Source organism: Limulus polyphemus, unplaced genomic scaffold (assembly GCF_000517525.1).
Source record: "Limulus polyphemus unplaced genomic scaffold, Limulus_polyphemus-2.1.2 Scaffold702, whole genome shotgun sequence".
Taxonomy (NCBI): Eukaryota; Metazoa; Arthropoda; class Merostomata; order Xiphosura; family Limulidae; genus Limulus; species Limulus polyphemus.
In genome coordinates, this window is record NW_013666312.1 from 257,111 (window position 1) to 268,539 (window position 11,429).

The 11,429-nt window shown below is 35.4% G+C and overlaps 1 protein-coding gene across 4 annotated transcripts in view; it reads right to left on the reverse strand.

Moving 5' to 3' along the window:
• The window catches only part of LOC106460071, a 190,334-nt gene that overhangs the window by 125,708 nt on the left and 53,197 nt on the right, over nt 1-11,429 (reverse strand). For all 4 annotated transcript variants that reach the window (XM_022386693.1, XM_022386694.1, XM_022386692.1 and 1 more), the window contains exon 2: nt 546-680. In XM_022386693.1, coding sequence (XP_022242401.1) covers nt 546-680 — 135 coding nt within the window. The remainder of the gene's footprint in view (nt 1-545; nt 681-11,429) is intronic.

The following is an 11,429-nucleotide window of genomic DNA, read 5'->3' on the forward strand; positions in this document are numbered from 1 at the left end:
ACTATACTACGGACCTTGCGGCTTTAGATCCGCAACCTATCACAATAAACACTTCCCCTATAGTGGAGTGTATCCAGTCACATCACGGCCTTGCGGCTTTAGATCCGCAACCTATCACAATAAACACTTCCCCTATAGTGGAGTGTATCCAGTCACATCACGGCCTTGCGGCTTTAGATCCGCAACCCTATCACAATAAACACTTCCCCTATAGTGGAGTGTATCCAGTCGCATCACGGCCTTGCGGCTTTAGATCCGCAACCCATCACAATAAACACTTCCCCTATAGTAACGAAAGTTCTTCAAGTATTTTCAAAAAATTCGAAAATAACCATAATAAACAGAGAATATTATCTTCGTTAGTATAATTGTGGAAGATGGATTTGTAACAATTAAGTAGAGATTTACTCTCGAGGAAAAGTTTACATTAGTCATCATTTTCTTTCTTTATTTGATATTTTTTACGTGGTGGTGTTTTTTGTTTGGTTTTAAAGGATTTCTCAGGGGCACGTTCATGTGAATTAATTATATAAGCGTATGGTTACCGGAAGTGGTGGTATGTCTATAGCCACGCGACGACGTCTTAGTTCTTCCAGTCTGTCCATCACGTCTCTGTAGTGTGTTTTTAGCTCCTCCGAGTAGCGACGAGCAAGGCTATCCAAACACCCCCTTGTTCCGTCCTGTGAAGAAACGGAAAAAAAATCAATAAAGACTTTTAAACGATTATTTAAAAGATCAAGAAAATGTCTGAAAGACATAAACTAAAGCACTTTTATTTTCATATGAAAAGTGAAACTTAAAAAACATACACAACAACTATGCATTATAAATTAATATAATCTATGCAACGTGCAAAACATAATATTATCGTTATAAATACGTACTGTATAAATGTTAACTGTATAATTCACTTGAAACATAGTAGCATTTAAAGATCAAATATCTCAATATCTAATTAAGTTATGCTCTGAAGTTAAAAGTTATGCCAACCATAATACCTGATTTGTGTGAAAAGAAGAAAGATCAAAAAACTCAATTAATCACTATTGTTACACTAAATAAACTACGAGTGTTTTAAACAACACAGTAATAAAGGATTACACAGGTTGAGTACATTATATTACAACGATTTTGGAGCCTCACAACGCCATTACAGTCCATGTTGCCACAGTTGGTCATACTCTATCTGACGACCTTGCATCTTGAAAATAGTACTAAGGCGTAGTTTCCAATGCAAAAGGTGATTACGCTCATAGCACACTCCTCCTACTTGCACCTAAGAGGATGGCGGTTTTCCAGCGCCTGTTTTAACAGTTCGATCGCTCAGAGAATCACAGGCGCTGAACCTGACCCTCTTTGGTCCAAAACATGGACTGAATCCCGATGAAGAGGCCACAGGCGTTCCATGTTGCCACTTGTATGCCCTAATATGGAATTGTATGAATACTCGTTTCATTGTCCAACTGCTTGAGGTATGGTAATTTTGATGTAATTAGTGACATTAGTTTGATGTTATTCAAACTTACATTCTCAATGGTCCTTTAAAGTAAACGGACTTATCTACTCATTGCAACTAGACTAATTTTTTGAGCTATTGGAAGTTTCTCCCTGACACCACTGTTATCTCATTATCTGTACTTTCAAGCAATCGGTCACTTCGAATGCTACCAAATGGTGAAAACAGTCAACTCTCCTTAAAAATCAAAGAAAATAAATGTAATTAGAACTTCGAAAGTGTCACCAAAATTCCAAATACAAATGATATAGCCATAACAGCGCAGAGTGAGAAGGTAAGCACACAGGGAAAACATAAAGTATCCTATCCTAACACAAGAATTATTTCACAGTTGGCATTCCTTTTTCCTGTAACGACGTATTTAGCAGGGAGATTCTTCTGCGTGTGAAGAAGGGTGAAGATCTGTTTAAGGCCAACTATAAGTGAGTCAATGAGTCACGTTTCGATGGTCTTGCGATTGTCCATTTATTGACAATTTCACCTGTAAATATTTGTGTACGCTAAGAAGCACTTACAACGTCTAAACAAATTATCTGCTTTTTCAACACTTTCACGATTAAACTGTATTCTGCATGGGGGAGGACGCTTCAGTGGGTCGCCTTTCGGTAGGGAGTATCTGAGGGTTTAACCTCAGGTACATTTTTTAATTTTTTATGCTATTTCTTATCTGGTGCATTTTGAGAAATGACTTTCAGATGGAGGAGGGGGAAGGCTGCTACATAATGCAGTTTTATAGTTCACTCTACATCTTTAGTGTATTTTCTACCTGTCCCACAAATATGTTTATGATGTAAAAACTATAACTAAAATTCATATTTATGAAACAAAAAATGTGATTATATAGCAACATAATGAAACAGTGATAATAAAGAACTAATAATAAATTTAATGATTAATAATTATTCACTCTGTTTATTATCATCCAATAAGAAAATACCTCTAAAACGTACCTGCAGTCTATCAAACTAAGTCATTCTGCCATAAATAAGCCTCAAACTATTAATATAGTCAATCGGAATCACGAAAACTCTCACTAGCAAAGACTTTGGGTTTCGATTTTGTATCAACAGGAGAAAAGATACCATGTGTGAAGACGTAAGGCGAATGATACCTAGAAAACTTGACGTGTTTGCATGAATTCACTTGCACGATATATGTGACAAACAATAAACGTTTAAAGTATTATACTGAATATTCAAATATAATTTTTAAAAAAAGTTTGCCTATCAACATCCAGGCCTTGCGGGTAATGATTTTTGGGAGACAAAAGATAGATCTGATGTGAAAAAAAAATCTACAGTTAAGGTGATTTGGGGCACAAATTTGGGTCACAATGTTGAAGAATAGTCGCACCTTGAGCCTTCTAGACTAACAATGTCTCGAAAATCAGTTTCTCACCTTCAGCCTTCTCGACTAACAATGTCTAATGAAAGTTTCTCACCTTCAGCCTTCTCGACTAACAATGTCTCGAAAATCAGTTTCTCACCTTCAGCCTTCTCGACTAACAATGTCTAATGAAAGTTTCTCACCTTCAGCCTTCTCGACTAACAATGTCTAATGAAAGTTTCTTACCTTCAGCCTTCTCGACTAACAATGTCTAATGAAACAGTTTCTCTTCTTCAACCTTCTCGATAAACAATCTCTAGTGAAACAGTTTCTCACCTTGAACCTTCTCGACTAACAATGTCTAGTGAAACAGTTTATATTCTTTAGTCTTCTCCATTAACAATGTCTAGTGAAACAGTTTCTCACCTTGAACCTTCTCGACTAACAATGTCTAGTGAAACAGTTTATATTCTTTAGTCTTCTCCATTAACAATGTCTAGTGAAACAGTTTCTCACCTTGAACCTTCTTGACTAACAATACATAGTGAAACAGTTTATATTCTTTAGTCTTCTCCATTAACAATGTCTAGTGAAACAGTTTCTCACCTTGAACCTTCTCGACTAACAATGTCTAGTGAAACAGTTTCTCTTCTTCAACCTTCTCGATAAACAATCTCTAGTGAAACAGTTTCTCACCTTGAGCGTTCTCGACTAACAATGTCTTGTAAATCAGTTTCTCACCTTGAACCTTCTCGACTAACAATGTCTAGTGAAACAGTTTATATTCTTTAGTCTTCTCCATTAACAATGTCTAGTTAAATCAGTTTCTCACCTTGAACCTTCTCGACTAACAATGTCTAGTGAAACAGTTTATATTCTTTAGTCTTCTCCATTAACAATGTCTAGTGAAACAGTTTCTCACCTTGAGCCGTCTCGACTAACAATATCTAGTTAAATCAGTTTCTCACCTTGAACCTTCTCGACTAACAATGTCTAGTGAAACAGTTTCTATTCATGAGCCTTCTCAACCAACAATGTCTCGTGGAAACAGTTTCTCACCTTAAACTTTCTCGACTAACAATGTCTAGTGAAACAGTTTCTCACCTTCAGTCTTCTTGACCAACAATGTCTAATAAAACAGTTTTACCTTGAACTTTCTCGACTAACAATGTCTAGTGAAACAGTTTCTCACCTTGAGCCTTCCCGACCAACAATATCCAATGAAATAGTTTGACGACGCACCTCTTGACTAGCAAAATCTGATCAAATAGTTTTACCAAACTCTTTTTTTCGGCAAGTCATGTACTTGTTTTCAAATATTCGCGCAAAACTACTCAAAGTTTATCTGCGCTAAACGTTTCTAATTTTGAAACGATAGACCAGATATAATGTAGTTAGGGAATAGTATGCATCACCAAGTCTTGGGCTTCTCTTCTCTGACCGAATAGTGGGATCTGACAGTTACTTTTGTAAAGCGCACATGGAACAAAAGTATTCAGTGTAGTATCTTTTTTCTTAGTTGAACTAAACATTTTCATAACTAGCAATCTAACAAAAATGTTAGCAAAGACTTGCACGACTTTACGTAATGTAACACAAAAGCCTATAGTCTAGCTGAATAAATTATGTAAAATAAGAAAAGAAGAAACTCATAGTTTGAGGAGAAGAAGAAAACAAATTCCTGGTGATTTAAGGCTGGCTTCAGATTAGCAATAATAACACTCTATTATTTTATTTTAGGTAATTTATGCAGGTTAATTTTGGACTTCAAGAGTTTAATGCTCATCCTGACATTTGAAGAATCTGAAACTTGTGGTTTCTAGCATTCTTCCAGCGTGGATAGAGATGAGAGTAACATTTATTAACTGTTTTTTATATTTCATGATGTTTGTAATTAAAAGCCGATCAGTTTCTATATGAAGCTGTACTTTAATAGTTGTTTATATTTATTCCTGTAGAGAGTACAACATTTTGAAAAATAATTTGTGATTTTTGCTCTCTGCGAATTTTAAGAATCCTAATTGAACTATTGGGAGAACGAGGACAGACTATTGGTGACACTTGCCATGATGTGAACGTCTTTTCTAAGCTAGCGAAGCATGATTATAATTATTTATATGTACTTGTCATAAGACATTAGTATTAGGTCTATAATATTTTGACACTGCATTCTTTATGTAGGTATTTAAGGATTTTCAAGAATTAGAAGAGTGTACAATAATAGTATTTTAGTAATATGTTATATGACAGCTTTACTATGCATTTACTTGATCAGTAGTGTCCAGAGTTGGCGTTATAGGAGACGCAAAGCAGGCAGCCATCCGGAACAGAAGAATAGAGGGGCTGCAAAATTGAAATAATTATGTCTTGCCTAGTTGAACACGTCTGTTGCAGGAAATCAATTGGAAAGTGGGAACGGAGTGCTTAGTTTCCCTTGCTATAAAATAGAAATTTCACGCCTTCAAAGCTATTCAAAAATGTGCAATTAGAAATGTCTCAACATTTGTGGAAACAAGACCAGTGTGGTATATAAGCGAGGCACGAACTCAACAAACTAAAATTTTATTTAAAAAGCCCACAGAATAAAATATGTGATTTTATTGTGAGAGCCTTCATCTTATATATTTTAAACAATAATAGGGAAAAATAGTAAAAAAACCTGGATTCCAATCAGATAACATTATTTTTATTGTGGTTACAACACGTTAAATTCTCAACTGAAGGGCATGGCCTACGAAAGGCTAATTTGCTTCTTGTTACTGAACTCCCATGGCTTTTGGAAGAACGCAACTGGGTACTTTTTCAAGAAGATTTTTGGAGCAGTGGAAAGTTTTCAAGTTGCATTGTATAAAAACACTTGGAAAATCTAACCAGTAGGTCTTGTTATTTTTGCATCTTAGAAATGTAGAGCTGTTACTTGTTTGCGCCTTATTAAAATTTTCTGGATACAGCGTCTTGCAAAGGTATTCACCCCCTATGAATAATGTCATATTTTGATGAACTACAAATAATGTAAAAACCAATTTTAATGAACTTGTTTTTATTCAAAACTCTAGTGATCAAACTTAACATTGTTATGTTTGAAGGAAGTTGAATGTCAGCAAAACCTGCAAAGAAATATATAAATTGAAATTTACTGATTGAATAAGTATTGAGCCCTTAGATCAGGAAGCACATTTGGCAGCTATTACTGCTATGAGTCTTTTTGGATGTGTCTTTACCAGCTTTGCACAATTGGAGGGTGTAAATTTTGCCCATTCTTCCTGGCAAAATTTCCAAATTTAATAAGTTCATTGGGGATCGTTGATGGACTGCAATCTTCAAGTCTTGTCATAAATCAAGTCAGGTCTTTGACTGGGCCACTCCAGGACCACTCCACTCCAGTGTGTCTTTGGCCTGCTGAAATGTGAATTTTCGACCCAGTTTTAGATTCTTGGCTGACTCAAGCAGGTTTTCATCTAGGATTCGCCTGCACTTTGCACCAACCAGCTTCCCTGACAAGCTTCCCAGTCCATGCTCATGAGAAGCATCCCCATAACATAATGCTGCCACCACCCTGTTTGACAGTTGGGATGGTATTTCTAGGTGATGTGCTGTGTTGAGCTTGCACCTGATGTAACGCTTTGAATTTAGACCAAAAAAGCTAAATTTTCATCTCGTCTGACCACATTTACATGCTTTGTCGCAAACTCCATACGAGATTTACTAAGATTCTTTTTCAGTAATGGCTTCTTTTTTGCCACTTGTTCATACAGGCCAGCTTTGTGTTGGGACCGACATATTGTCGATGTATGAACACTGAGTCCCATCTCAGACATGGAAATTTGCCAACCTTTCAAAGTCAGTGTTGGCATCACACAGCACCCCTAACCAGTTTTCTGCTTTCCCGGCTGCTTAGTTTCGAAGAGTGGCCTGATCTGGGTAGTGACTGGGTGGTATGAAGCACATTCCACTTCTTACTGATGGACGTTACCGTACTTAAATAGATAATCAGCGACTTTGAAATTTTCTTGTAACCTTCTCCTAATCTGTGCTTCTCTACCACTTTATTCCTGACTTGTTTGGAAAGCTACTTGGTCTTCATGATTGGTTTGTCGTACCATTATGTGAGTTGTGGCTTTAACAGATGCATTTACTCTGAAGTCACGTTAAACCAGTTTAATTACACACAGACAGAGACCATTACACTAATTGTGTGACCTTTGAAACTAATCTTTTGCACCTGAACTGATTTAGGGTGGCCATAGCAAACAGGTTGAATACTTATGCAATTGAAAATATTCTAGTGTTCTTTGAAAATGTGACTTTCTTACATAATATCAGCGTTTTTAGCTTTCTCGTGTGGAGTAGATTTTGTAGATTATAAATATAAAGTCCAATTTGAAAGTTTCATGACTGCAAGCTCAGATGGCAACAAAGTGTGTAAACTTTGCTGGGGGTGTGAATCCGTTTGCAAGGCACTGTATATAATGCAGAACTCTGCATAGATGCGACATTTAATATTTTAAGTTCTTTCCCTCCAGGTGACAATATTCCTGTCATAATGCCTAACCATGAACACTTCGTCGTTTTAACGTATGGCAGAACTAATGTATTGTATAGATTAATCATGGTGAACAAACAAAGTTTAAATGGGAAGCAGCGACTTTTGATGAGGAAGTTTTGGAGGACTAATCCAAAAAAGTAGCTCAAGTGGAAAGAACGGCATTTTGAAAACTTCTTTATTTTGTCTTTAGGTCAGCTTATACTGGCTTTTGTAGGGGTTTATATTATATGTAAAATGATTGAAGTGAACGTGAAGTGATTGGTTGGTGGTTCTTGTAACGTGGTTGGTGGAACAAACGATGATTTGACTAATGGTAATCACAAACCGCTGATTTACAGTCTTATGTCTTTGTTCAGTGATGGTTTCATCGTGCTGATATAGAAAAAAAAAAGGATTTTTCTTATTTCCAGAATTTATCTCAGTCGATGTGTTTGTAATTGTCCCAGTCTATTTGGTGTTCAGTCAACATGGCATGTTCTGCCAGAGCAGAATTTTATGTTTTCATCTGTCCTGTGCAGTCTTTATGTTCTTTTATTCTTTTCTCAAAATGTCTTCCAGTTTTTCTCCGGTGTAGGATTGTTGACAGGAAACGGTATTTTACAAATGACGTTTTTGTGCTTTTCGTCAGATTATATTTTTTTAGTATAGTTTTAACACATTTCAGTCTTCTGTAAGACTTCCAGATGTCACAGTGCTGAACTTTTTTTACTTTTTTTTGGCTGCACGTTTGACCTACTCACTTGTGTTTTGCACATGAGAATGTTTTGTCTATTTGTACGTTCTTCAAGCTTTTGATGTTGAAACTAGAAGGGTACCCGATCTATTTAAAATACTGTAGGGAGTTTCAGTTTCTGGTTTTGATTTAGTTTTCATCGTAGATGTTTTCAGTTCTGTTATTCAAACACCTAATAATGCTTCATTTAAAAGAAGTTGAAAGATAAGACTCGAAATGTAAATATCTACCAGTATGAGTAGGTTTCCTGTATATGGTTGTAGTAAGACTGACATTCTGTCTGCTTATGAAAATGTCAAGGAATTACAGATTATTATTATTCTCTATTTCTTTGGTGAAGTGAAATCTTTTGTTAGTGGAGTTAAAGCGTTATAAGCACGCTAGTAAGTTTTCATAACTGTGGGGCCAAATTACAAATCTACTGTCAGTGTAGCTCCTGTAGAAATGGGGCTTCTTGTCTGTAGACGAGAGGACCTTCCACGAAAATGTCTGCTAAAACTGCAAAAAATGGTGATCTCATGACATAAGTCCATGTATTTTTTTAAACGTCATTGTTGTATTGAAAGTATGTAGATTGTTGACACATTGCGATTAGTTCCTGCTATGCCTGTATGTAAAATATTTATTATTCAACAGCCGTTGTTTGATGATGTGGAAGATTTATGCAGTTGGGACATTAGTGAATCAAAACTGACGACGACAACTTTGGATCTGACATGTAATGTTTTGAGTTTTGGACGTGGTATTCATTACTACCTCATAGTGATGATTAGATACGTGCTAAAAGGCAGCTAAATGATGGCAAGGTACATTTATGACACTTACAATAGGGTTTGTGAATCTTAGGCATTCTGTAAACTATGCAGGAAAGATCCACTTGTTCTTAAGTTCTAGGTAGTGTTTTCTTTTATTAAGCTTCAGTTTTTGAGTTTGTTTAACGTTCGACTGACGAGTTTCTCTGTTTTTTCTATGGTGTCATTGTTAAGCTTTTCGTCCTGGTGACCATCTAGTAACGGTCTGATTTTGGTATCGTAATGACCTGCATCTAAGCTTATTGTGCTGTTTTATTTTGTTCCAGGTAGAACTTAAATAGTGTTTTCCCGTTTTAGACGATTCAAGGCACTAAGTTTTTGTTTTGTAATGTTGGACATAAAAGAACATAAAGACTGATAAAAACACAGAATTTTTCCCTGACACAACATGTCATCTTGACTGGACAAGAAATAGACTAGGACAGTTACAGACAAATCGACTCAGGTAAATTCTGGAAAACAACAAAAATCTTTCTACATCAACACGATGAAACTATCACTAAACAGAGACTCAGGCCTGGAGCTCAGCAACTTATGGCTACCATTGGTCAAATCATGACTCGTTCCACCAACCAACCACATCACATACACCTTAATCTGCTTGGATAACATTTAAACCCCTGTAAAAACCCGGTGCAAGCTGACCTGAAGACGAAAGAAGGAAGTATTTTGAAACGTCGTCTTTTCCACTCGAACTACTTTTGTAGATTATTCTTCCAAGACTTTCTACCCAAGTATAACTCTGAGCTAGGCAGTTGCTGCCCATTTCAACTTTGATTGTTCATAACAAGATAAGTTTACCTTATTCTTCCCCAAAACAGCTAAATCTTGCTGTAGCTTTTGAAGTGTGGCTCCAAAATAGAAAATGGATGTACAAAGACGTGTAAATGTGTTAATGCTGAAATGCAGTGCACCACATTCTGTAAGTATGGCAGAGATTGCGAACACGAAAATTAAAAACGTGTCATTTTCCGACATAATTGTATATTGGAAAAGGTCTTTGGTGTTGATAAACACTATTGATCATTTAAATACAGGTGGTGTTTTAATTAAAAATTAGCAGTATCCATATCATAATACATAGTTTTATATGTTTAACCAAAGTACAAATTGTTATCAGCTTATTTGGTTGCATTAAAGAAATATTTTGGCAGCCATCGAATTAAAGTGGCTGTACATACGAAAATGTTTTCCATTATTCACGGGTTCAAACTTTAATCCAAAGCACATTGGTATACACATATCTGCTTGCAGTTTTTTTTTTTTTTTTAGATTTCGTGGCAACTATGTTGGGGTTGGTGGCCATCTTCACTATTTCAGGACGAAATTCAAGTACAAACATACCCAGAACTGTATAGCTCTAATTAACCAGTCACCATTACTTGTTCTATGCTTTTAAACCAGAATTTAAGCCACAATTTGCTTATTTCTATATATCATGGCAGCCATTGCGGGTGAAAGTCAGGTGGTTTTATATCAGAAAATGATAAGCACTACAATACCTAACATCATGCCAATTTCATATTTTTTACCTATTGTGCCCAATTTTTCACCATACTGTTGGACCATAACTCCAATAGCATGTAAATAAATAGATATGAGGCTGGTTGAGCACTCTGATCTCAGCTGCAAGCGGTTTAGCATGCTCTGTTATTCACTAGAGAACACAACACCCTCACAAGAACAAAGTTAAGTTAAGCAAGAGCAATCACTGCAAATATGCTAATTTTCAAATTTGCATGTCATCACTCCCACCGATAAATCAGATGACGACTTTGCTTTAATTTGTAAATATATATATATATATATGTATACAACTACTTAATGTAAAAAAACAACAACAATTAGGGTTTAAATTTAAAAACATTAAAATATTGGAGTAACGAGGTATACAAACAAGTTAAAACCGATACAGACAATATCATAATGACGCGTATTATAGTTTTATCATACTTTGGAGTACATTTTATTAAATCTTATAATGTAATATCTAAATTACCTTGGGTTGCCAAACTACATTAAAATATTATATAAATAAAGGTTTATTGCCGGAGCTAAAAAATACGACTAAGAATTTTATTAGTTCTAAAGAGTATTTAAACGAACAGTGTAATATTATCAAAGACAAAACCGGTATCAGTCTTTTCATTATCACCAATAATTACACTGAATGTAAAGAAAAAATTAAACTCTTTGAGACTAAAATGTTTTATTTTGTAAATCTTTACACTAGTCTTCCTATTGAGAAAATTAAAAGATTGTTTCATCAACAATTTAAAGATATTTTAATAATCTTTGTATATTAATGTTGTAAGTTAATCAACACACATTTCCATGACAATGCTCCTCATGAAACGTATGATTGCTTCACATTTAAAGGAATTCTATACACCTGGAAAAAAGTTAAGCACTCCCGTGTTTTTTTCAAGTGATTCAGATTCGACGTTCTTGTGACTGATTATAAATTACCATTCAATCTAAACGTGTTTATCAAAT